We start from the raw sequence: 26,327 nt of genomic DNA on the forward strand, positions 1-26,327 counted from the left end.
GGAGAAGACTCTTGAGAGTCCCTTGGACAGCAAGGAGAGCCAACCAGTCCATCCTAATGGAAATCAATCCTGAATATTCACTGAAAGGAGTGAAGCTGAAACTCCAATACTTTGGCCACCTGATGTGAAGAACTGACTCATTTGAAAAGACCCTGATGCTGGGAAAGATTGAAGGCGGGAGGAGAAGGGGATGACAGAGGATGAGATGGTTGGATGGCATCACCAACTCAGTGGACATGAGTGTGAGTAAACTCTGGGAGTTGGTGATGGACAGGGAGGCCTGGCGTGCTGCAGTCCATGGGGTCGCAAGGAGTTGGACACGACTGAGTGACTGAACAGAACTGAACTGATTGTGATCTGAGTGCTTGCTTGTTACTGTCACTTAGCCTGTTCTATGCTGACTAATACAAGAAGACACTCTGAGAACCGTAAGCACAGGTGTGGCCTTCAACACCTTTCCTTCTCCACTGTCCTCTGACACTGGCGTTGAGAGCCCAACTTTATAGATGAAGGGCAGAAAAGCAGAGGATTCATCTGATGTCAAGACAGCTGGCAGGGAGCAGAGCAGAGCCTCAAGCCCAGCTCTGTCTGATTCTAAGAGTTTTTTCACTTCATAGGAGTCCTTAATATCTGGCATGAGCACCAGTGACAGAAATCAAGATAATTTTCCATGACATGTGGATGAAAAAGTTAAGTTTAATTCATTTTGAATTTATTTGAAGGCATGTTGGAATAAGCATGTAATCTGTACATCAAACCAGTGATTTCATGGCTACCATTTCAAATTAGAAGGAGAAATTTTTGCCTAAAAGTGAGTTGCTTTAAAGTTAGAAAGATTCATTAAAAAAAATAGTAAAAGATATATGTGCTGAAGAATTGATGCTTTCGAACTGTGGTGTTGGAGAAGACTCTTGAGAGTCTCTTGGACATCAAGGAGATCAAACCAGTCAATCCTAAAGGAAATCAAGCCTTAGTCTTCATTGGAAGGACTGATGCTGAAGCTGAAGCTCCAATACTTTGGCCACCTGATGCTAAGAGCTGACTCATTGGGAAAGATCCTGATGCTGGTGAAGATTGAGGGCAGGAGGAGAAGGGGACGACAGAGTTTGAGATGGTTGGATGGCATCATCGACTCCATAGACATGAGTTTGCGCATACCCTGGGAGATAGTGAAGGACAGGGAAGCCTGGTGTGCTGCAGTCCGTGGGGTCGCAAAGAGTTGGACAAACTGAGTGACTGAACGACAACAACAAATGTGGATCCAGTAAATGGTGATGATGTTTTGAAAGGAGGAAGGAGACAGGCATCCGTGGATTGCGCTGCGTCTAGAGATATCCAGGTTTGCTCTTCAGGAAAAGAACTGAGTGTGGGGCACAGGATGGGGAGTCCTGCGGGCCTTCTCCTGACCCACACTCTGCCCAGAGGCCTCTTGGTGGATCACAAACACTCTCTCTTGGATAAAACACTAAAGGTTTTAAGTCTCTGGAAACCCGGGGTGTGTGAAAACAAGGAGAGGGAACGGGTGAGCCCTTCACGGGCTGCCTGTCTGACTTCAGGAACAGCCTCGGTGAAGGCGCCTCAACGCACTGTTTCTCCTCGGCCAAGACCGGACACACTGCTCCCCATTCTGATTCCTGGGGTAAAATGTTTCACATTTTAAAAACACAAATATTTAGTTTCTCTCCTCAATGTATATATTTAACATCCAGGTCTCCTTCCCCTCCCTAAGCTCCCGCTATGGAATGTTAAAGCTGCCCCTTTGGGGGAAACCCATCTCTGTTCCTGAAAACCTACCTGTAGCATATTTCTGTGGCTTCGCTAATGAGCAAAGTGACACAGAGAAGGCGCTTGTATTCCTCCGAGGAGCCCATAGACCTGCCATTCAGAGAGGAGCTGAAAGAGCTGTTTCACGGGCCTAGCCGCTGCCCCGGCCAAGAGGGCTTTGTACCCTGTCCATCGGGAGAGGGGCGGTGGTGGGCGAGGAGGCTCCAGCTCACGTTCTGCTCGTCCACCTTCAGGAGGGAAGTGGTGGCGGACACTTGCCATCGGCCACCATCGTCCACCGCTGTCTGACCTTTGCTGGTTAACATGGAAATGGACCCAGTTCTTCACCAGTTCCTTCTTTTAATTTATTTCTTCATTTGCTCACCAGAGATCTGTGATAGGCCTGGGGAGTTCACTGATGATTAGACAGATAAGACCCCCACAGGGAGGGAGCTGACATCCTCTGGAGCAGGGTGGGGGTGGCAGTGGGGGGAGCAGGTCCTACATTCATAACACAATTTTGGGAAGTGATTTGGGCCACAATGACTATGCCCTGCGGCATCTCGGGAGGAGAGAAGCAGACTTACAAGTTGCAGAGAGACAAGAAGTCAGCTTCAACTGATTGGAGGAGGTGGTCAATTGTGAAAAAATGAAACTAAAATGAAAAGTCAGAAGGATTTAACTTCCTTGTTCTCTAAAATAGGGGCAAAGGGGAATGAGACCTGATTTATAAGCTTGGCTCTGTCTCTAAACGGGCTGGGTGGCTTCAGGCAAGTCAAGAACCTCTCTGCGCCTGTTTCCTCATCTGACAAATGGGCTAACAGAGTTGGGCCTGATGACCTCACAGGTTTGCTGGGGGAACAAAAAATGCAGAGTGACCCAGTGAGTGATTGTGTCACGTCACATGTACAAGGGACTGTCACCTTCATCATTCCTGAAGGTTGCGACAATGCTGGTTGGATCAGCTGTGCCTGGCAATCACTTTTTAAAAAATATCTGTACATTTCCTTTTATGGGGGTGTAATTTATATAGAGTGAAATCACAGGTCTTAGGTATTGGTAGTTATACCTCCCCAAAGATGATAATCCTTCAGCCTTACAATCTCCACTTCCATCCTCTCACTGACTCCTCACATGGTTCCAGTGAGGCAGGCAAGCCAAGTCATGTCATCCTGCCTGGCAATAAGCTGAGGCTCAGAGAGGCTAAGTCACCAGCTCCAAGTCACACAGTTGTGAGCAGCAGAAGCGAGTTTGAACCTGGGTCTCTCAGATGGTTAAGCCCATGCTTTCTCTATCTCATCAACTACTAGACCTGCAAGATGACACCATCCTTATGGCAGAAAGCGAAGAAGAACTAAAGAGCCTCTTGCTGAAAGTCAAAGAGGAGAATCAAAAAGCTGGCTTAAAACTCAGCATTCAAAAAACTAAGATCAGGACATCCGGTCCCATCACTTCATGGTAAATGGAAGGGAAAACAATGGAAACAGTGACAGACTTTACTTTCTTGGGCTCCCAAATCACTGCAGATGGTGACTGAAGCCATGAAATTAAAAGACGCTTGCTCCTTGGAAGAAAAGCTATGACCAACCTAGACAGAATATTAAAAAGCAGAGACATTACTTTACCAACAGTAGTCATGTATGGATGTGAGAGTTGGACCATAAAGAAAGCTGAGCACCAAAGAATTGAAGCTTTTGAACTATAGTGTTGAAGGAGACTCTTGAGAGTCCCTTGGACTGCAAGGAGATCAAACCAGTCCATCCTAAAGGAAATCAGTCCTGAGTATTCATTGGAAGGACTGATGCTGAAGTTGAAACTCCAATACTTTGGCCACCTGCTGTGAAGAACTGACTCCTTAGAAAAGACCATGATGCTGGGAAAGATTGGAGACAGGAGGAGAAGGGGATGACAGAGGATGAGATGGTTGGATGGCATCACTGACTCAATGGGCATGAGTTTGAGCAAGCTCTGGGAGTTGGTGATGGACAGGGAGGCCTGGCATGCTATGCCCATGTCTATGGGGTCCTAAAGAGTCAGACATGACTGAGCGACTGAAATGAACTGAACTGGGCCTAGATGCAATGATGGGGACCCTTCCTGGTTATATTCCTTTATTTATAAGCCTTTAGTTATGCCTTGTCTGTGCAGACCCTGGACTGGGCCCGGATGCAGAGATGAATCAACCAGACACTTATCCACTCATGGGTCAGACAGACAAGGTACAGAAGCACAGGGAAGAGGTCCTAACCCAGGGGAGTGGGGAGAGAGATGGGCAGGGAGAAGGCCCCTCCACCGAGCTTCCCCCACGCAAGCAGGGTGCCTGAGAGCTCTTGCCTGTGGCCCTTTTCTGGCATTGACACTCAGCTGCACTTAAGACAAGTTACTTCAAAACTTTAGTTTTCAGTTCCTCATCTGGGAAGTGGGGGTAATAGTATTGGTTGCCTCAAAGGGTTGTCCAGAGAATTCAATGAGATGGTTCGTATAAGACTGCTTGCCCCTTCAGTCAACTCTGGGAGGTGGGCACCATTAGCATCCCCACCTTTCAGATGAAGCACAGAGAGGTGAAGCAACCTACTCACAGTCACACACAAGTAGAGAGCACACCCAGCTCATCTGGCTCCTAAGTCTGTGCTCTCAACCATCTTCCCTACTGCCCGGCTCCTACTGAGCTGTACTCAGTCGCTCAGTCGTCTCTGGCTCTTTCCGACCCCATGCAGTATAGCCCATCAGGCTTTTCTGTCCATGGGGATTCTCCAGGCAAGAATACTGGAGTGGGTTGCCCTGCCCTCTCTAGGGCATCTTCCCAACCCAGTGATCAAACCCAGGTCTCCTGCATTATAAGCAGATTCTTAACCATTTGAGCTACCACAGAAGCCCACCCCGCTCCTACAAGGGGCTCATGTACATGTTCGCTCCAATATGACTCTGAAAGATTGTTAGGCAAGGAGCGATCAGAAGGAGGGGGCATTATGGGCAGATGGTCCTGGGTGGGCAAAGGCTTGAGGAGCACTCAGATCCAAGTGTGGCTGGAGAGCAGGTTGTGTGTGGAGAGCCAACGGACAGGACAGCCAAGGCTGGAGGTAGGAAACTGGGGCTGGAGTTGTAGGTAGGAGAAGAGTGTTGGTGTGGGATGAGGGTGCCAGGCAGGGCTGTTGGACTCAGGTTTACCTGGGCTCAGTCTAGCAGCTTCGGGCCAGTGCAGGCTCCGGGCCCTGGAGGAGCCACCCTCCACCCACCTGATATTTCCTGGATTCCAGCTGCAGCTTCTGCAGGCAAAGGAGCCCTTGTGGTCAGAGGGGCCTCTGGAGCCCAGGAGGGGTGACTCCCTCCTTCCCTCCCTGGCACACACACCTCCATTCAGCCTGGCTCCGCCCTCCAAGGGGGCTGACCCCACGTTAGTGGGGGGCCCGCCTGACTGGGAGGCTGGGCCAGCGGGCAGTGAGGTTGATAAGACCTGGCCCCCACTGGCCCCCACGACTGTGCTGCTATTGCCCGTGGGCCAGAACCATGAGGGCACTCAGTGGCCCCCGCCTCGTGCTCTGCGGCCTGCTGCTGCTGCTGTTCCAGGCCCCATGCACCCCTGGCCTCGCCCCCCTGTCCAGAGGTGAGGGGGCCCCATGTGAGGTGGGGGATATCGGGCACTGAGACAGACAGAGGCTAAACAAGATCCAGGATGGAGGTTGGGGGGGAGGCAGGGGTGCCCCACAGGGCTGACCCAGGAGCAGACAGAGATGGTGACAGACACAAGGACCAGGGTGGGGTGCCCCTGTCTGTTCTGTGTGGGGAGCTCGAGATGGGTTGTCTGAGCCTGTCTCTGGGCTTTGCAGCTCCCAGGCTGTCCTCAGGGACCACGCATCCGGCAGGGACCTTGGTCTTCTGGATCACTGAGGGCGCAGCCTGCTGTCACCTGGGGCTGCAACCAGGCCCAGGGCTGAGCTCACGATTCTCTGATGACTGCAGATCTGGGGGGTGGGGGTGGGGGGGCCAGACGACATTCCCCCTTCCACCAGCCCTTCCAGCATATTCTGAGCTGGGCTCTCCATAAGCTGTACCGCTCTGAGTTTCAGCTGTGGGGACAGAGTCCTAGGATGCCCAGCTCCTCCTATGCAGATGGGGAAACTGAGGCCAGAGAGGGGAGAACCTGTCTAAGACCACACAGTGAGCGAGAAAGCCTCATAGCCTCATGGCTCCGGGTCCACTGTCCCATGGTGTGGCCAATGCCCTCTCCATCTCTGGGCCTCAGTTTACCCATTTGTAGCCTCAGCTAGTGGAGACCAGGAAGCCAAGCTGCAAGGTGATTTCTGAGGTCCCTTGAGGACCTCTGGTGTCTGGGCCTGGGGCACCATGGCTGGGAGATAGGACTGTCCACACACCTTGTCTTTCTTGACTCTTCCTGCATCCCTGCTTGGGAGCAGCCCAGATTTAGTGCGGGACAGAGTGCAAACTTCTGTACTGGCTGCAGGGTCAGGCCAGTGATAACATCAAGCATTAGCCTATCCTCCCCTCCAGGCAAATGAGAAAACTGAAGCTTCAAAGCTGCAATGATCTCCCCAAGGCCACAGAATGGCTGAGCTGGGATTCAGAATCCCTCTACCTCACTTGGACTCTGTGTCCCTCCCAGTACGTGGTGCTGCCTCCCAGGCTGTCTGGAAAGACATCGCTCCCTGGGGGTGTGTCTTGGGAGCCCACTTGGTCAGACTGCCAAGGTGGCCACGAGGAACTCCTGCTGTTTTTCCTGTTCTTAGATACCAGTCAGCAGGCTCTATGGGATTGGGGCAAATTGGGTGCACTTTGCTGATTTTCTCTGATGCTCAGATGAAAGAGCCCACGTTGATCGGTGTTGCATTGGCTTTCAAGGCTGTGCCTGCCGGAGGGCCGACCCTCAGTTCCCTCCTGCCCAGGCAGGGGAAAGAGAATCCCTTGTTTATACTCTGGGCTGAAACCTGAGACGTGAAGGCTATCTTCTCCTTTGCTGCCTCTGAGGACTCTACATGCCCAGCCCTGAGCTGGCACCTTATACATATTTTTGCTTGTCTTCAAAGGATTCTGTAAGGAAGGGATCGCCTGCCCATTGTACAGATAGGAAACTGAGGCTCAGAGAGGTGAAGGTGCCATTTGAACCTCTGTCTTTCCTATGGGCTGACCTGGGGACCTCTGGCAAGTTGGTTGCCCGAGTGTCCCCATGCTGACAGTAGGACCCAGCCAGGCTGATTCATGTCTGGTCTACTCTGCCTGAGGCCTCAGGTCTGGACCTAAGTAGCCCTTAATGCTCTGTTTCTTTGTCTTGAGTATCTCTGCTCCATCCTCCCGACCTTTGCCCTCTCCCAGGGCACCTCTGCCGGACCCGGCCCACCGACCTGGTGTTCGTCGTCGACAGCTCACGCAGCGTGCGGCCCGTGGAGTTTGAGAAGGTGAAGGTGTTCCTGTCCCAGGTCATCGAGTCGCTGGACGTGGGGCCCAATGCCACCCGCGTGGGCCTGGTCAACTACGCCAGCTCCGTGAAGCAGGAGTTCCCGTTGCGGGCCCACAGCTCCAAGGCCGAGCTGCTGCAGGCCGTGAGCCGCATCCAGCCGCTGTCCACGGGCACCATGACGGGCCTGGCCATCCAGTTCGCCATCACCAAGGCCTTAAGCGATGCAGAGGGTGGTCGCCCCAGGTCCCCCGACATCAGCAAGGTAGGGGCTCACAAGAACATGGCAGCCTGTGGCAATGAAGAGATACAGCTAGGTTTTCAGAGGCAGGAGCCTCGGCCCCTGGAGAGGAGGAGATTGTACAAGGCCGCTCCCCAGGGGACCCAGGGTAAGGATACTAAAAATAGTGCTGCCTCCTCTGGCTTCTTATCAAGAATCCTCTCAGGGGGCCTCACCACACCCTCTTTATCCAGATAAAGAGACATGGGCTCAGGAAGGTGAGCTGTATTTCTAACCCAGGCCCGTCAGGTCACCAAGACAGGGGTCGGGCATCCAGGCCAGGGGAGGAGACTCAGGAATCAGAAGCAGACTCAGGTCAGAAGCAGAAAAGCAGCCAACGGGGCTGGACGCTGAGTCCCAGATTCCCGCAGAGCAGTGAGGAGGACCTGACTTAGGGCAACAGGCTGGGCAGGGGGTGGGGGAGCGCCAGCCTCAGCACCAGGGTCCTTTCCTTTGGCCCTTTCCCAGATACAGCACACAGGGGACTTGTGGGAGGGCAAACGTTTCCCTCCTAGGGAAGTTAGTGTCTTGGGGAACAGAGGGAGAAAGGGCAGCGTCTTCCTGCATTCCGTGGGCATCTATATGGGTACCGCCTCTCTCCCAGGGTATACAAGGGAAGATGGTCAGAAGAGAGGAAAAACTGCCATTCTTTAGCTTCTGCCTCACTCTGGTGGCCAAAAGGTAGAACTGCACGCTGTTGAGTATAGCGGTTTGGCCCTGCCCTCGCAAGCCCCCCAGGCTGAGGGAGTAGAGGTGGCTCTGCCCTCAGAGGTCACAGAGCTGTCTGATGGAGGAGGTGACACCCAGAGGCCCTAACCAGGTGGAAGAGCACCTTAGCCACGCCTCTCACTCAGAGGAAACCTTTCTCCCCTTCCACTATCCAAGTTCTTTTTTCCCCGGGCTGATGTTGGTGGTGGTGGCAGTCATATCCACCTGTGACCCGGGCTCGCCCCTCCGCCCCTCCGGGTCAATCTCCTTTTATGTCAACCGTCCTGGGGTGTTGGGGTGGGGCTACTGGAGGACCAAGTGGCCCACCCCGCGTGGGGAGGGAGGCCAGGTCCTCGCACGTCCCTCGTCTGCGTCACAGGTGGTCATCGTGGTGACGGACGGGAGGCCCCAGGACAGCGTGCGGGACGTGTCTGAGCGGGCCCGGGCCAGCGGCATCGAGCTGTTCGCCATTGGCGTGGGCCGCGTGGACAAGGCCACGCTGCAGCAGATCGCCAGCGAGCCGCAGGACGAGCACGTCGACTACGTGGAGAGCTACAGCGTCATCGAGAAGCTGTCCAAGAAGTTCCAGGAGGCCTTCTGCTGTGCGCGGGCGGCGGGGGGCAGGCGATGGACCAGGCTGGGGGTGGTGCTGGAGGAAGGGAGGCTGTGGAGAGGCTGTCGGGTGTCTGGGCGGAGCCAGGGCAGGGGCGGGGCTGAGAGTGGACACTTGGGGGAGGAGCCTGGGAAGGCGGTGGCCTATACGGGGCGGGGACTGAGATTGAGACCACATTGGGGGCGGGGCCAGCGCCTTATCTGGGCAACCCAGTCCTAGGTTGAGGGACTTGGGGAGGAGACGACGCTCAAAAGAGCTTTTTCTTTTTTTTTGGAGATAGAGTCCTGGCACGGAACATGGGGAGGGCCTAACAAAGCCTGTGCTATTTGGCTGCGGAGTGTGTATGTGTGTGTGTGTGGTGGTGGGGGGGTGGTGTTGGGGTGCCAGAGTCTTCTGCGATGTGGGAGGGTCTGAGCCTGGGCATTGGGCTGGAGAAAGTTCAGAGCCTTTTGAGGGGTGGAGGCAGGCAGTGCAAGGATTCTTTTTCACGTGTGAAACAGGTCTAGGAAGAGCCTGAATCTAACTGTGAGAATTCTAGGCCATAATGCACAGTACCGCAAATCTGGTATTTCACAAATATTTATTGAGCGCCTTCTGTGTGCTGTGTTCACTGCTGCATGTTTTGTTCTAGTCATTTGGAATACATCAGTGAACAAAAGGGCTTTAGGCCCTGCCCCTGTGGCCTATATCATTTCAGCAGGAAGCTTTAATTTATTATCAGCAATGTCACCGTCTCCAGGAATGTCAGCCTGGCTGCAGTGATTCTGGCCTGGGTTGAGGGTCTGGAATCCCACGTGGGTGAGGGTCTGAGTGTCCCTGAACGTATGAGGGGCCATCTTGGCTGAGATATCCAAGGCCTGGTGACTGTGTGATTCTGTCTCCTCTCGTCCCTGCAGTGGTGTCAGACCTGTGTGCCACGGGTGATCATGACTGTGAGCAGGTGTGTGTCAGCTCCCCGGGCTCCTACACCTGTGCCTGCCGCGAGGGCTTCACCCTGAACAGTGACGGCAAGACCTGCAATGGTCAGTGGGCTGGACACAGGCAGCCTGGGGAGGGTGGTGGGGAGGGGATGGGGCCTTGGCCAGTCCCTAGAAAGCCCACCCAAGCCTCCCTGCTCCTTGCCTCTGAACCAATCTGCAATAGTTGTCTTCTATGGACTTGTGGACACAGAGGGGGAAGGAGAGGGTGGGATGAATTGAGAGAGTAGTATTGACATGTGTGCTCTACCATGTGTAATACAGATAGCTAGTGGGAAGCTTCTGTGACTTCCCAGGCGGCTCAGTGGTAAAGAATCTGCCTGCCAATACAGGCATTGCAGGAGATACCGCTTCGATCCCTGGGTTGGGAAGATCCCCTGGAGGGGGAAATGGCACCCCCCTTTAGTATTCTATCCAGGATAATCACATGGACAGAGGAGCCTGGTGGACTGCACAGTCCTTGGGGTCATAAAAAGCTGGACACTACTGAGTGACTGAGCAGGCAGGCAGGGGAAGCTGCTGTAGAGCACAGGGAGCTCAGCCCCATGCCCTGTGATGCTTAGAGGGGTGGGATGGCGGGGGGGGTGGGAGGGAGGCTCAGGAGGCTTGTGTGTACATATAGCTGATTCATGCTATTGTATAGCAGAAACTAACACAACATTGTAAAGCAATTACCCTCCAGTTTAAAAGAAATAGATGCCTTCTAGAGTTTGGTGTTTTCAGTTCTCTTCCCACTGTCCCTCTTTCTGCCACTGTGGATATTGGGTTTAGTGTGGTGGAAGGAGTTATATAGTCTTGAGCTCACATCTTGATGCCACTACTTCTGAGCTGTGTGATTTAACAGCATTTAGAGATTCAAGATTCAATGCTGTAAAAGGGGACCAGGAGCTTAGGCTTCCAAGAGGGAGTTTTGAGGCCCAAATGGGATGATCTTCTGAACAGCTCTTGGGTGTGGTGGGTACCCAGCCAGTGGCTGGGATGAATGACTGTGTCCTTAAGCTTCACCTCCGTGCCTTCCTACTCTCTCTAGTCTGCAACGGTGGTGGGGGCAGTTTGGCTACTGACCTGGTCTTCCTCATTGATGGGTCCAAGAGTGTGCGGCCGGAGAACTTTGAGCTGGTGAAGAAGTTCATCAACCAGATTGTGGATACACTGGATGTATCGGATAAGTTGGCCCAGGTGGGGCTGGTACAGTACTCAAGCTCTGTGCGCCAGGAGTTCCCGTTGGGCCGCTTCCACACCAAGAAGGACATCAAGGCAGCCGTGCGGAACATGTCCTACATGGAGAAGGGCACCATGACTGGGGCTGCCCTCAAGTACCTCATCGACAATTCCTTCACTGTGTCCAGCGGGGCTAGGCCTGGTGCCCAGAAGGTGGGCATTGTCTTCACTGATGGCCGGAGCCAGGACTACATTAATGATGCTGCCAAGAAAGCCAAGGACCTCGGTAGGTGCTCCTGGGACCCTGAACACCACCAGTGGCCAGGGGTACATATGGAACAGCTCAGTTCAGTTTAGCTTAGTGTCTGTTCTGATGAGTGCCCTAAAACCAGGTTCGATATAAATGAGGTTTGTCCAACTCTTTCTTATACTGATGAGAAAACTGAAGCCCCAGAAAAGTAAATGGCTTCTTCTGATGGTCTTTTGGTAAGTGAGGCTTGGAAATTTTCCAGCTGAATATTCCTAAGAACACACCATCTGTTGGCAGGCAGATGGTGTGTTCACTTGTCACTTTGGGACAAGCCTGAGTCTCAGCTTTATCACTTATTAAATGAAAATAATAAAAACCAGTAGATGGATATTATAAGGGTTACATGAGATTACAAAGTTCTCAGTACAAAGAGTCAGTACAAGTCTGAGATATGGTAGCTTCTCAGTAAATGTTGATTTCTTCAATGTCTTTGTCCCAGGCATTGTGCCTGCAATTCCAACATCTGCCACAAGGAGGTGTCTGGTGTTGATTGCCTGGGCATTCCCAGATTTAGCTACGGTTGCCTGTCCCTATGGTGAAAGTGAAGCGAAGTGAAAGTCACTCAGTCATGTCCGACTCTTTGCAACCCCATGGACTATACAGTCCATGGAATTCCCCAGGCCAGAATACTGGAATGGGTAGCCTTTCCCTTCTCCAGGGGATCTTCCCAACCCAGGGATCAAACCCAGATCTCCTGCATTGCAGGCAGATTCTTTACCAGCTGAGCCACAAAGGAAGCCCAAGAATACTGGCGTGGGTAGCTTATCCCTTCTCCAGAGGATCTTCCTGACCCAGGAATTGAACTGGGGTTTCCTGCATTGCAGGTGGATTTCTTACCAACTGAGCTATCAGGGAAGCTGCCTGGCCAAATGGCCACCATTATTCACCTTGTTCCTCTTGGTAGGCTTTAAGATGTTTGCTGTGGGTGTGGGCAATGCCGTGGAGGATGAGCTGAGGGAAATTGCCTCGGAGCCCGTGGCAGAGCACTATTTCTACACAGCTGACTTCAAGACCATCAACCAGATTGGCAAGAAGTTGCAGAAGAGGATCTGTGTGGGTGAGTGAGACCAGAAAGGGCACTGGTGGGAGGAGTAGGTGGGGGTCTGATGATATATGTGTGTGTGTTTGTGTAACCATCCTGGACTAGATATGCGTGGGGAAAACAGGAGCTGGGATAGCATTGTGAGTTGGCAAAATTGGGAGGAGGGCTGACCAATATGACTTTTCAGTTCAGTTGCTCAGTTGTGTCTGACTCTGTGACCCCATGGACTGCAGCACACTAGGCTTCCATGTCCTTCACCATCTCCTGGAGTTTGCTCAAACTCATGTCCATCAAGTCGGTGATGCCATCCAACCATCTCATCCTCTGTCATCCCCTTCTCCTCCTGCCTTCAATCTTTCCCAGCATCAGGGTCTTTTCCAATGAGTCCGTTCTTCACATCAAGCGGTCAAAATATTGCAGTTTCAGCTTCAGCATCAGTCCTTCCAATGAATATTCAGGACTGATTCCCTTTAGGATTTACTGGTTTGATCTCCTTGCAGTCCAAGGGACTCTCAAGAGTTTTCTCTAACACCACAGTTCAAAAGCATCAATTCTTTGGCGCTCAGCTTTCTTTATAGTCCAACTCTCACATCCATACATGACTACTGGAAAAATCATAGTTTTGACTAGACAGACTTTTGTCAGCAAAATAATGTTTCTTCTTTTTAATATGCTGTCTAGGTTGGTCATAGCTTTTCTTCCAAGGAGCAAGAGTCTTTTAATTTCATGGCTGCAGTCACCATCTGCAGGGATTTTGGAGCCCAAGAAAATAAAGTCTGTCACTGTCTCCATTGTTTCCCCATCTATTTGCCATGAAGTGATGGGAATGGATGCCATGATCTTTGTTTTTTGAATGTTGAGTTTTAAGCCAACTTTTTCACTCTCCTCTTCTCCTCTGTCTGGTTTTTTAGAGCCAGCAAACATGTGCTGAATGCTCTTCCACAAGTGACACTGTTCTCAGTGCTCTCCAAATATGAAATCATTTAATCCTATTTGGTAGGAATATTATTATCCCTATTTTAGAGACAGGAAAACCAAGGCCAGAGGGGTGGAACAACTGAGTAACTGGAGGAGCCAGGATTTGAACCCTGTTTCCTCTCCTGGTTCCCAGTAGTAAAGAGTGTAGTTTCCCCATTCAGACAGGCCTGGGTCTGCATGTTTGCTTTGACACTAACTAGCTGCTGGCTCTGGGCAAGTTGTTTTCCTTCTCGAGTTCTTCGTTTGTAAAATAGGATTAGTGACTTCAAACCCAAAGAGTTGGGGTGAGGAGACACCAAGATGACCTACAGGCCCCTGACTACAGCGTCCTGCACATCGTAGGTGACCAGCGTTGGGGAAGCTGTTTTGGAGTTCTTTATCAGGATTTTGAGGGATCAGGAAGACATTCAGGGATCGCCCCCTCCATCACTCCTGGGAGCTCTGTCTTAAGAGTTCTACATGTCTCTCTGCCTTCTCGCATCTCCCAGGCCCCACAGTCCCCCAAGATACTCCAGTTCTGGCCCCGATCAGTGACTACCTGCCTCCCCAGCAGGCAGCCACTCACCATCTCCTTTCTCTTTCCCTACTTCCTGTCCACCCCAGAGGAAGATCCGTGTGCCTGCGAGTCCATCGTGAAATTCCAGACCAAAGTGGAGGGGCTGCTGCAGGCCCTGACCCGGAAGCATATCCTTTCCCAGAAGCCTCTGCGAGGAGGGGGAGAGGTCAGGAGGGCCCTGTGGTGGGGAGGAGAGAGCCCTGCCCCTTGTGTGGTGGGGTCGGGCAGGCTCCTGCTGAAGACGGGCTGGATCCTGGCTCGGGAGGCTGGCCCTGGCTTTGGTACTGACAAGGGAGAGACAGAAACCAGGAGCTGGAAGCTGGGCACACACGGAGTCCTGGACACGCTCGGGAAAACATGGTGCCTGTGGAGTCCACTTTCTCAGGCGCTCGGTGGCCTGCCTACCCACCAGACTCCTCTCAGATGGGGCTGCACCCCGCACAGCTCCCCGGGCTCAGGCAGGACTAGGCGGGTACCCAGCAGGCCTAAACCTGCACCTGGGCAGGGCTGGGATTTCCAGACCCACTGCAACTGCCGGCTTGTTTTTGGAAAGCACCATCCTGAGGGCTGTGGATGGGTAAGTTTTGACACTGGGGTGAGCACACGCTATGGGGAGGGATGAGAGAAGGCCCCTGGAAGCGGGGCCCCGAGTGTAGGTGCCACCCCGTCACTGCCCTGCTCCGGTCAGCCCTCGCCTCTCCTTAACTCCCAGTCCACTGGAAGCTGTGAGTAAGCGGCTGGCCATCCTGGAGAACAGAGTCGTCTAAGGCCGCCTGTCCCCAGCGCAGCTCACGGAGCCCTGCGTGTGTCCCCTGGAGCCCGAGTTTAGTCTAGCTTTGCCAGTTCAGCGAAGGGGGTTCGGGAGGGGTGGGGCCCCAGGATGGGACTGGGCTTCTTCCTCTCTCACCCTTCAAGCCTGGGGGGAGTGTGCGTTTGAGTGTGTGTGCTGGGAGAGTGCGCCTGTTTGGGAGCATGTGTGTGTGTGTGTGTGTATGCCCAAGGGTAGGCATGTGACGAAGAACATGAGTGAGAACACAGGGGTGAGTGTGGGAGGAACTGCGTTTGCATTTTTTTTTAATCAAAAGCTTAATATATTCCTGTTTTTTTTCAGTTCACTCTTTCTTGACTGTGAGTGCTGTGAATTTCTTTTCTGGTTTCTCTATTCCCTTTTGAAAAACCATTAAATGTGATTTAACGTAAGCACTGAATGAGGCTGGCGGCCCTGTGGTCATTTGCAGGGCAGGAAGAACGACTGTGGGGGTGGCTGGTGGTGAGTTTGCTTGCAGGAACTCAGCAATGGTGGTACCAGGGAAGATGGCCACTGCTCCCAAACCCGTGCATGTCTGTCCTGACTTTTTAGTTACAGATTCATTGATGAGATCTCTATTCATCCTCCCAGCAATCTTACCCAGAACAGACTTGAGTCATCCCCATTTTACAGATGGGAAAGCTGAGTGAGTGACGAGATGACTTGCTCGGCAATGGGTCCATTGGAGAGACAGGGCTTGAATCTGGGACTTTGAGACATCAAGAGAAAAAAGCATCAGAGAAGAAGGGCAGTGGCACCAGAGAGGACCATCCATCCATCCATCCACCCATCCATTCATCCATCCATCATTCATTCAGGCAACAAACACAGAGCCTATGCCCCGTGTCAGGCGGTGGGGAGATGGTGGCCTGTGGGAAAGACGCAGTCTCGTCTCTTCCGTTGGACAGGGCACCCTGTCACCGCAGCTGAGAGGTTCAGGTTGTACCAGGAGCCCCTGGGATGAGTGAGTGAGTGCATGTGTGTGAGGTTGGTGATGAGCAGGGTTGCAGCCTGAGCCCGGGCTGGCCCTCTGCCCGGCACCACACCCTCCTGTGGAGTTCTCTCTCTTGCTTCCTGGTCAGCAGCCTCAGCCCCGTGCCCAACACAGACAGTTGCAGCCTCTACCTCAGGGACAGTACCAGGAACGTCTTTGACCACCATGTCCCCCCGACCCTGTCACAGGTGCCTCTGGAGTCTCATTCCTGCACCTTCCCCTAGGGGAGCTTGGAACCCTTTCTTGTTTAATGGAGCACCTTTAGCATAAGTACTAGATTCATACTTGAGAGCTTGTAAAAGGCTTTTATAAGAAGCTCAGACCATCCTGAAAGATCTTCCTTAGAAAAGGAAGATCAAGAAGGTAGAACCAACACCACAATCAACACCCAGGAACTAGCCTGTGTGTTGGTAAAACAGCACAGCCTCCTAAGAGCAATGTAAAAGTCACACAACCTTGCACAGCTTTCACCCTCGGCACAGCCAAATTGGCAAAGCCCTTTTCTTGTGCCAATCTCTGGACGAGTGTTTTTTCTCTTGTCTGAAGAGGCTCCTTGTCACAATCCCTGTGGCGATTGCTCAATCCACACTTCCTGCCTTCTCAGATTATCCCCACAACCCACCCCCAGCACATCAGTGGGGGTGGGGCAGCAGGGTCATGTGGATACAGGATAACCTCGCCTCCTAGACTCAGCTAATTGGTCAAAGGGGGTCATGTGACTCAAACTGAGCCAATTGCTGCCTCTCTTCTGAGAATTTGGAAGTGTGGACCCTGGTTACCTGGCAGCCGCTGCTGGAGCTGGGAGGTCTCTCTTCTTCCAGATGTGCTGAAAGGTTGAGATTGGTGGTTGACATCCTCTGGAGGGAGAAAAGTAGCATTTGCTGGGTTGCTGATGGCCTTCTAGTCTAAGGTTGTTTCAGTGACCTGTTGCTGTAAAACAGACCGCCCCAAAGTCAACAAGCCATCTTAGTGGCTTGTAACGACCACCTGGTATTGTGTGATTCTGTGATTGACTGCGCTCAGTTGGGTGGTTCTTCTGCTCCACCTGGTGTTGGCTGGGGCTGCAGTGAGTCCCCTGGAGTCCCCACCAGGCTGGAACATATAGTGTGGCCTGCTCACATGACTGCTGCCTTGGTGGAAACAGTTGCCAGACTGGGTCCCTGTCTTTATCTCTCTCTCCATGTAGTCTCAGGGCCTTACTTTCTCCATGTGGGCTCTTCAGCAGGGGAACTGGACTTCTTAACATGGCAGCTCAGGGCTTCCAGAAGTTTCTGAGGCCGAAATTGGCCTTGTATGACTTCCACCACATTTTGTTGGTCAAAGTAGTTATAGGCTAGCTCAAGTTCAAGGGGGGGAGAGATAAACTTTACCCCTTCTCCATGGGGGGAGAGTGACAAGGAATTTTTGGCCATCTTTAATCTACCACCTGGGGTCATTCACTGGTCCCCTACTTGGGCCTGGCTATACTCCCTGCCTGGCCATGCATGAGACACCCAGTCAACCTCAGCAAAGATAAACATGGTCAAGTCACTTTCTCTTTCACGCAACGCAAAAGCCCTGACTTGGCTGTGTCCTCACCTGTATCTCCACCCAACCCATGTGAGGCCTTGGTCTTCTGGTTCTCAGCTTTCAATTCTGGGAAGTGACTGGGGCATCCTGGCTTCTAGCTCCTCAGTGGCCTGCTATCTTGGCAGAGCCTTTCACCTGAGTCCCGCAGGCTACAAGTGTGGAAGAAAACTACCAGCCTTGCCGCATGGTGGGGTTGTAGCATGTGAATAAGGAAAAAATAGGAAGCATTCAGTATGGTGCCCACCCACACTTTGCATCCAGAGTGGAGCTGGCATCACTGATGGGGGTGGTTTCCTGGGGGTGGTTTCCTGGCCTCAGGAACACACCCACACCTGTCAGCTCCTCAACACCTCCCTTGCTCCCATCTGGCACTGCTGTCCCTTGAGATGCTATGGCCACTTGGCCTCCAGTGGCTGTGCCACTTGCTGGGAGGCCACCCCAGAGGGTACACTGTGACTCCCTGCAAGCCTTCTGCTCCTCAGCAGGGAGCTTGGCCCCTCTGTGTTATGTTGGCAGGTTCCCATCCCCTGGCCCCAGCAGGAAGCCAAGGTGAGGACAGCCTTCCCTCTGCTGTGAGCGGCAGCCTGAGGGCCAGGGCTGAGGAGGGCAGGCAGGGAGGGGTACCAGCCTGGGAGCCTCTGAGAACAGTGGCCACTCCATCACACAGTCACTTGGCAAACGTTTGCACCACACCAATGCCAGGCCCTTGTCTGGGTGCTAGAGATAGAGAACAAAATAGACCGAGGTCCCTGTGTTCATGGGTGACATTCCAGCCACAATTATTTCTGCCTATGTGAACCTGCACAAGTCACCCTGTCTCCCTGCAGGCCTTGGTTCTTCATCTGTTAGATGGAGAGATGATCCAGAAACATGGAATAAATGAGGAGAAATCTCCAAAGAAGTGGGTGGTGTGCACTCAAAGACCAAAAGCTGTCAACACTTCCTTGATGAAATCAACAAAACAGAGATAACAAAGTACCCAGGAGGAACCTCTCTGGCCTGGCAGAGACCAAGCATTGGGCCCTGAGGTTCCAGGAAATTGTCCCATGGGGAGGTGATGGCAGGTGGGTGAGCAGCCCTGTCTTTGGAGTCACACAGCCCTGGTGTGAGTCCCCTGCAACCCCTTTGCCTTGAACAAATTCCTACTTTCTCTGATGTCAGCTTCCTCAACAGTAAGCAGGGCAACAGCATGCTTCTCCCAGTGGACATCACCTAGGCAGACAGAGGGCTTGGTATGGGTGTGGCCAGCCCTGCAGGGATCCCTGGAGGAGGCAGCAGAGGGGGATTTAAGGGGAGTAGGAGGGCTGGACCTGCAGGGGAAAGCCCTGCAGGGGAAATCTGGAACGTGAGGTGTGTGGGGAGGGAGAGAGGAGCTGAAAAGCAACTTGTTGTGGGGGAGGCATGGAGGGCTTGGGGGAGGAAGGGAGCCGTGAGTCAGGCTGTGGGGTTGCAGGGATAGTTCCAGTCTGATTCCTCTCTCCTTCCTTCCACATTTACTAAGCATCCCCAAAGGCCAAAGGGCTTCCCAGGTGGCTCAGTGGAAAAGAATCCACCTGCCAATGCAAGGAGACACAGGAGACGTGGGTTTGATCCCTGGGTCAGGAAGATCCCCTGGAGGAGGAAATGGCAACCCACTCCAGTATTCTTGCCTAGAGACTCCCATGGACAGAGGAGCCTGGCAGCCTACAGTCCATGGGGTTGCAAAGAGTTTGACATGACTGAGCGACTAGCAGATACTTTCTTTACTTCTGGTCAACAGACCCTTTTCTTTAATAACTAAAGCAGATGTATAATGTTTGTTTGATAAGCCAGAATGACTTCCCCAGACCTTGATATGTGAAAGTTTCTTTGATCAAGGATGTGCCACAGGGGCTCATAACAGAGGGTCCAATCAAGTCATGCAAGGGTGGAGAGGTGTCCTGGAATATGTGGACTTTAGCATGGATCTGAAGGTGGTTTAAGAGGAAGTGAAAGGGGTGGTGGAGAAGAACATGTCAAGAAGAGAGAACACCTCTTCTTGCAAGTGCAAGGGCCCTGAGGCAGAAAGGCATGTGGTCCTCCAAGGGTCTGGATGCAACTCTACCTGGGGGAGGGAGGGCAGTCAGGAGCAGGGATGGGGCCCAAGACCAGACTGGGCAAGGGCTCCATCTGTGGTGGAATGCGAAGCCACGGAAGGGTTTTAAGCAAGGAGGTGAAGGGACCAGATATATAAATTATCAGTAGGACTCCTGTTTCTCTTTGGGCTTCCCTTGTGGCTTAGCTGGTAAAGAATCCGCCTGCAGTGCGGGAGACCTAGGTTTGATCCCTGGGTTGGGAAGATCCCCTGGAGAAGGGAAAGGCTATCCACTCCAGTATTTTGACCTGAAGAATTCCATGGACTGTATAGTCAGTGGGGTCGCAAAGAGTCAGACATGACTGAGTGACTTTCACTTCACTTCACTTCACCTGTTTCTCTTACAAACCCTCAGATGGAGTGTGAGGTGGGCTGCGAAGAGGCCTCAGCTGGGGTGGGCACAGACCAGACATCCATGTCACATCCCCGAGCTGGGTCGGGTGCAGGCAGCTGACCTGCCTGTCGGGCTAAGGCAGTGAGACCTGGGCTGGTTCAAACACTTAACTTGCGGGGAGAGTTGAGAAAGTGCTTCTGAAGATGGTTCTGGAGGCTCTGATGAATCTGTGCAGTGACCCTCGGAGGCAGCATGACTGTGTTCCGTGTGATGGGACTTGTCCGAGTCAGTGGAAGAGCTGATTCCTTGGTTTATCTGATGCTAAGGTTTTTCTTAGGAACAGCCCGTACTGAGCTCTGCTGGTTGTGATAATAGATGTCAAGCCCAGGGCATACAGTAGGTGCTTGGCAGACCCCAGTGACCTCCGACTGCCCCCAACCCAGGCAGTCAGCAGGCTCATGGACTGGAAGAAAGTGGATCTGGTCATGGAGGAGCCTGAGACTGGACCTTGGAGGGCAGAGGGGACAGGGTTGGACCCCAAAGGTGGGGACTGGTGGGGGCCAGGCAGGGAGTAAGGGCCTCCTCAACAGACTGGGGTTGGAGAAGGTGCCAATCATGGAGAATCCTCAGAACCCAGTGCCAGGGAGGGTCCCCAGAATGAAGGCTGGAAAAGGCCACAGCTCAGAGGCTAGAACCAGTGGGCCTGACGCTATTATGGTCAGGCCTGGCTTTGGCCCCAGTTCAGGCTGAGCTGAGGTGGTTTGGGGACCTGGAGCCTCAGAGTTTTCTATGAAAGCAACAAATGCAGAAGGGTGCGTGCCCAGGGTATGGCCATTATGCTGGGGTGGGGAAGGCGGACTGCTTCCTGTTTCCAACATTCCTGCCTGAGGAATTCTTTGCCTGGAGAGAGAGTAAGACGCAGCTGGCAGGAGAAGCAGTGAGCTCAAACACTGGAAGGCTGGTGCAAAGGCACCGTGGGGCAGAAGAGGGTGTTAGAGCTCCTGGTGGCAAGTGACAGAAACTCTACAGCAAGCAACTTAAGCAAGAGAAGGGAGTCAGTGGGATCCAGTGACTGAAGGTGCTGCAGGGGGTGGGGTGGGGTGTGGGAGGGGGGCGGGTTCAGGGATCAGCAATGTTGTCAAGCCTCCGTCTCTCTCCACTCTTGACTCTGGTCTCCACCACCATGGCCTCAGGCCCTTGCACGTCCTCTCCTGGAGACAGCCCATCAGCTCTGCCCTGACACTCTGCCAGCTCCAAGTGTGTGGCCCTTCCTACAGTTCAGTCCCCTTGGGTGTGACTGGGTCCTCCACTCACTCTTGAACCATCACTGTGGCCAGGGGGAGACAAGGCTGTGACTGGCCAGGCTTGGGGCTCAGCCTTTTCCTGGTGATGGGTGAATTGGCTGCAAGGGATTCTCTAGGTCCAGAAACCTGAGCTTCCCAGGTGGAGCTAGTGGTGAAGAACCTGCCTGCCCATGCAGGAGATGTAAGAGATGCAGGTTCGCTTCCTGGGTTGGGAACATTCCCCTTGGAAGAGGAAAGGGAAACTCACTCTTAGTATTCTTGCCTGGAGAATTCCATGGACAGAGGAGCCTGGCCGGCTACAGTCCATAGGGTTGTAAAGAGCCGGACATGACAAGTTACTTAGCAGTGGTTCTTCAAGGAGTAGGGGTTGTGAGGTGCAGGGGCCTGGAGCAGGGCAGGCAGAACTAATGAATAGTCCCAACTAGTGTGGGCAGGGACGCATGGAACCCCTGCTGGAAAAGCTCCCGAGGATCACATCATTCTTCCCTGCATGGGGAGAATGGGGGTAGGGTGGGGAGTGAGCTCTTAAAGGACCATGTCTCAGGATCCAAGGAAGGCAGGGGCTGGCATCCTGGGATCTTTCAAATCCAAACTCTTGCGGCTTGCTCATCTCAATTCTGCCCACAGCTACTCCAGGTCCCCTTGCCATTCCGCCCCCTCTCTATGTAATTCCCCCCCATCTCTCTGCTTTCAGTTTGATTAACAGAAGGTTATAAACAAGTCCCAGAAAGAAGGAAAACCAGCATCTCCCCAGGGCAGCTGCAGTCTTTTGGCAGGCAGCAAGTTGCTCTGTAACTGGTATTTTTGGGTTTTTTTTTTTTTTTGATTTTTGTATAGATAAACAGAGCTAAACTAATTAGGTTTTTTTTTTCTTTCTTTCTTTCCTCAGGTCGTGGCTGACAATAGCAGTCTCTTGGCCCCCCAGTGAGTTGGTTACCAGGTTTCAATAAGGGGTTTGTCTTTGTAATTACAGTTCATTAATGGATTTACAAGGGAGGGAAGATGGCAAAGTCCGCTAAGGGGATTGTTTTGCATTTCTCCTCTTTTAATTACACAATTTTTTCCTGAACCAATGCGCTGTGAAAAATGGTAGAGGGTGGGGAATTCCCAACATCCCATCTGTTCCAGATACAAATGCAGTTAATATAGGAGGAGGCAGGAGATGCTCAGAGCCTCCCGCTACGTGAGTATGCTCCCCCACCTGGAGAGCTGCTGTGTGGCGGGGGAGGGGAAGGGGGAAGGGGAGAAAGGGAGGGGGCTCAGTCGCGGCTAGGTAGGCCTGGGGAGGGGACAGCTCTGGTGGGGGCATGGCAGCCTTTGCATATTTGGGATCAGAATCAGATTTAGATCATTCACTGAGTTACCTTTTTTGGATCATCCATTAGGTGCTTCGAAATACATATGCAATTTCTAATTCAAACTTCCTAGTGATCTTTTTAAATAATTTTTTTCCGTGAATGGGGAAGCAAAGGTTGCCAGATACAAAGCATCACCCAACCAGTAGGTGGCAGGGGTGGCATTTGAACCCTGGAATCTAGGACTCCAAAGTTAGAGCTTTTCCCAGAACCTCTTCTGTTTGGGATTCAGACTCACTAGGATGAAAAGAAGTTCTAGTCCTTTCTCCACAGGTTGGGACCATAGCAGCTTAACTGGCTTTCCTGTCTTGTTCTTCAGTCCGTTGTGCACACTGATATCAGAGTGATGGTCCTACAATGAACATCTGATCAGTCACACATACACCCTTGCTCAAGAACCTTCTCTGGCTCCCTATTATCTTGGAGATAAAATTCTTAGTAGTTGAGCATTCTAAGTGCTGTACGGTCTGGTTGTTGTTCAGACCCATTGGGCTATTTCCTACTGTTTCCACTCAGCCTTTGCTGCTACCTGGGTGACCTCGTTTCCCCAGTTGTGAAATGGACCCCTGACACTGGGCAAGAAGATCTCAAGGATCACTTTGGACCTTGGAGTTAAGTGATTGTATTGGGGCTGGAATTGCAGACCTGGGGCTGCTATGGTGGAATTTGGCCACCGGATGGCACCATCAGCCCAGGAATGGGGTTCAGCACTCCTTCCTGTGAGCTGGGGCAGTTCCATCACTCCTCACACTCAGTAGCACCTACTCTAATCCCTTTAAACTGCCCCTGCCTCCTGCACACAGGGGCTCCCAGGAAGGCAGACTTTGGGTGTAAGTCTCAGAGGTGGGTGCTATCCTCCCATTCTTATCGCTCGCTCTGAGCCCTGGGAAGGGTCTGGGCTGGAGGCACCTCCTGTCTCGTAGGGCCTGTCCAGGGGCTTTGCTGAACTAGGGGTGGCAGCTCAGTTGTGAATGTTGGGGCAGGGTGGGGGCTAAGCAGGAGGCCCCCCAGGAGACATCTTCCTGTTCCCCTACCCTCTCTTGCTTTGGTGGGCAGTGGTCAAGTCTTCTGTCTCTAAATCAGTGTATGTGTTCTCAAGCCAAAAATAACTGTACCCTGGGGAAGGGGTTACTAGAGACCCTGGGGTAGAGGTGACTGGGGGCCCCAAGACACTTCACGGTCCAGGTCCCAGTGCTGTCCCTCCTGTGCTGCGTGTCTTCGGGCTCCTCTGAGTCTCCATTTGCTCACCTAGGAAATGGGGAGAATGATTCCCCCCTGGCTGGGGTGTGGAGACTGAAAGGAGACAGTGTGTGAGCGCCGAGCCCAGGGCGAGGGACCCGAGGGGCTCAAGACAGAAGCTGCATCTTTGTCGGGGTGTGGGTCCGGGACCCCCGTCTCAGTCACAGGTCTCCCCCAAAGGCCTCAAGGAGGAAGCGCATCTCCTCACATCTAGAACAGTCCTTTCCTGGAACTTCCCTGGCAGTCCAGTGGTTAGGATCTGCACTCCCAGTGCAGGGGACGTGGGTTCAGTCCCTGGTCAGGAACTAAGATCCCACATGGCAAAAAGGAAAAAAAGAATGGTCCTTTCCTCCCTCATGAAAATCTGCTAACAGGTCAGGGCACAACTCCTCCCACATCTTCCCCAGGTCCCAGGGCTGAAGTGGATCCTTTCTGTGTCTCCTGCCTCCTTGTCAAGTGCGAGTGGCCACCCAGCTCAGTGATGGGGCAAGGGGGCTCTGCAGGGGGGCAGTCTAGAGGGTGGGCCGCCTGCCTGTGCTCAGACCTCGTGTGACCATGGCAAGTCCTCCACTGCCCTGAGCTTCATTCCACGATGCCATCGCGGGCTGCCCCAGGTGCACAGAAGGCATGTTGTCCCTGGGAACTGACCTTGGAACCCTGGCACCCTCACAGCTACAGGTCCTCCGTCCTTTCTAAGGTACACACCCGAGGGTATGTGACTGTGCAGTCATGGCCCAGGATGAGCACAACTCTGCCTCTTGGGGCAGAGTTGCTCCAAGTTGCTTTTGATAATCCTGTGTGTTGAATGAATGTGGGAAAGAATGAAGGCATCCAGGCCACACAGAGCATATCTGCTCCCTTGGTTCCCCTAGCCTTTTAGTGATAATAATAAAGCATAATTTATAAACTGTGATTTATGGTATATCACAGTGTATATAGTATAACTATATACTTATATGTAACACATTAAGACATAAATTAAAATAAATGAATCATATAATTATGCAAATAATAAATATATTATAAATAATACGGCTCAATTGATATGAGTTTGAGCAAACTCTGGGAGTCAGTGAAGGACAAGGAAACCTGGCGTGCTGCAGTCCATGGGGTGGCAAAGAATTGGACATGACTGAGTGACTGAACAACAGCAACCAAAATATAATAATTATGCCAATAATATAAATATAGCATATAAATAAATATACAATAATATACTTACAGTATAACTATAAATAGTAATTATACATATAACTCTATGAATAGCGAACATAGATCTGTGCTTACTATGGGCTGTGCTATGTTGTGCTACGCTTTGTTGCTTAGTTGTGTCCGACTCTTTGCGACCCCGTGGACTGTAGCCCGCCAGGCTCCTCTGTCCATCAGGATTCTCCAGGCAAGAGTACTAGAGTGGGTTGCCATGCCCTTCTCCAGGGGATCATCCCAACCCAGGGATCGAACCCAGGTCTCCTGTATTGCAGGCAGATTCTTTACCATCTGAGCCACCAGGGAGGCCCTACTATGGGCTAAACCTTGTCCTAAGAGTGCTAATCTTTTCTATTTCTTACAAACACTTTGGGAAGTACGATTATCCTCATTGTACAGGTTGGGTTAAGTGAAGCTTAGAGACCAGAAGGGACTTACAGAGACAAGTAGAGGCTCTGGGACTTGAACTCGGCCTGTTTACCCTACTTGATCCCAGAGTCTTCCTTCCTCCAGGAGGAAACCCCTTCCTAGACTGGGATCCTGGCTCCACTGATTCCACCTCTGGACCCTCATACAGCTTGGTCACATCCCCTCTACCGCGTTGGCTGAAACAGACTCCCCTCCCGGTCCTGCAGCCTTCACTCCCACTTGGGGCCTCTCTGCCTGCCACCTCCCTCCCCTCCACCCCCGTGGTTGGGGTTGGCGCAGCTGCTGCTTGGGTGTGTGACCACAGTGGGGAAGGCTTTTCCCCCCTCCTCTTGGTATCAAATTTTCCCTTGCAGTTTCCTGCTTTCTTTCCTGGCAGGAGTCCTTGGCCTGTGGACAGCAATCCCTCCCAGCCTCTCTCCTGTGTTTGGTGCAGAGCCAGGAAATCTGTCCCAAGCCTGAGGCTTCCTCCAGCAGCCAGGGCTGGCGGGGAGTGGATGTGGTGAGCACTCCCATAGGCATCCCACTGGGGCCATCACAACCTTTTTGGTCCCTTCCCCCCAGGGTCTTCCCTCATGTGGCTGGTGGTCAGCAGGCCCCCCTCCGGCTGCCCTGGTGTTTCCCTTTGCCAAGGCCCAGTCTGGGGCAGCAGATGAGGGTGGGGCCTCCCTGGGAGGAAGCACTGCTGCTGTTCTGGGCTGGGCTGGGCTGGGAGAGGCCAGGCTGGCTTCACTGCTCAAATGCCACCTCCTCTTCCTCCTCTCTTCTCCAGCAGCAGCTGTGGCGTCTCCCAGGGAGGGGGGTCTGAGAGGTGATCACAGGTGGTGCATGGGCAAACATTAATATTCTATATTTTACCAGTCATTTATTTATTTTAATGAATATCAGAAAAAAACCTCACAAGCAATTAATGCATTAAACCTTGATTTCATGGATGTTATTGCTCAGGGTGAGGCAAACTGCAAAAGGGAAGCCATTTCAAGTCAAAGGGTTGGACTGAATCAAAATCAATATTGTGCAGGTAGAAGTGTGGGCGGCAGTCTCCGGGAGGGTCAGAGAAGCTGCTGGAGCTCAGGAGACACGGAGGAGGCCCACGAGATCCCAGGGTCCAGCTTGGCTCTGCTGGTGGCGGGATGGGGGCACCTTGGGCAGCTCGCTGCACCTCACGAGCCTCAATTTC

The 26,327-nt window shown here is 52.6% G+C and overlaps 1 protein-coding gene across 4 annotated transcripts; it reads left to right on the plus strand.

Moving 5' to 3' along the window:
- MATN1 (matrilin 1) lies at positions 1-22,731 on the plus strand. 4 transcript variants are annotated; one of them, XR_014080973.1, is made up of 11 exons: positions 18-242; positions 7,093-7,439; positions 8,542-8,764; positions 9,672-9,797; positions 10,783-11,199; positions 12,128-12,280; positions 13,847-14,376; positions 17,998-18,234; positions 21,811-21,845; positions 22,050-22,104; positions 22,596-22,731. XR_014080973.1 is itself a non-coding variant. In XM_081586132.1 (8 exons), the coding sequence occupies exons 1-8, from the start codon at positions 191-193 to the stop codon at positions 14,923-14,925; spliced, it is 1,863 nt and encodes a 620-aa protein (XP_081442258.1). In that variant the 5' UTR covers positions 1-190; the 3' UTR covers positions 14,926-14,999. The 4 variants fall into 4 exon arrangements, 3 of the variants coding, with proteins under 3 accessions (XP_081442258.1, XP_081442259.1, XP_081442260.1); XM_081586132.1 differs by lacking the exons at positions 17,998-18,234; positions 21,811-21,845; positions 22,050-22,104; positions 22,596-22,731 and adding an exon at positions 14,911-14,999 and having other exon boundaries at positions 1-242; XM_081586133.1 differs by lacking the exons at positions 18-242; positions 17,998-18,234; positions 21,811-21,845; positions 22,050-22,104; positions 22,596-22,731 and adding exons at positions 5,260-5,368; positions 14,512-14,999 and having other exon boundaries at positions 13,847-13,925.
- The last annotated feature ends 3,596 nt before the right edge of the window (positions 22,732-26,327 follow it).

This window comes from Giraffa tippelskirchi, chromosome 3 (genome assembly GCF_054371585.1).
Source record: "Giraffa tippelskirchi isolate mGirTip1 chromosome 3, T2T-mGirTip1v1.2.pri, whole genome shotgun sequence".
Lineage (NCBI taxonomy): Eukaryota > Metazoa > Chordata > Mammalia > Artiodactyla > Giraffidae > Giraffa > Giraffa tippelskirchi.

What these genes read in the sequence shown, in the direction of transcription:
- MATN1 (XM_081586132.1), top strand. Translation starts at nt 191, where the DNA reads ATGACAGAGGATGAGATGGTTGGATGGCATCACCAACTCAGTGGACAT. An exon ending in GTTCCAGGAGGCCTTCTGCT is followed by an intron (nt 8,765 to 9,671) that starts GTGCGCGGGCGG and finishes TCGTCCCTGCAG; the next exon opens with TGGTGTCAGACCTGTGTGCC. An exon ending in TGACGGCAAGACCTGCAATG is followed by an intron (nt 9,798 to 10,782) that starts GTCAGTGGGCTG and finishes TACTCTCTCTAG; the next exon opens with TCTGCAACGGTGGTGGGGGC.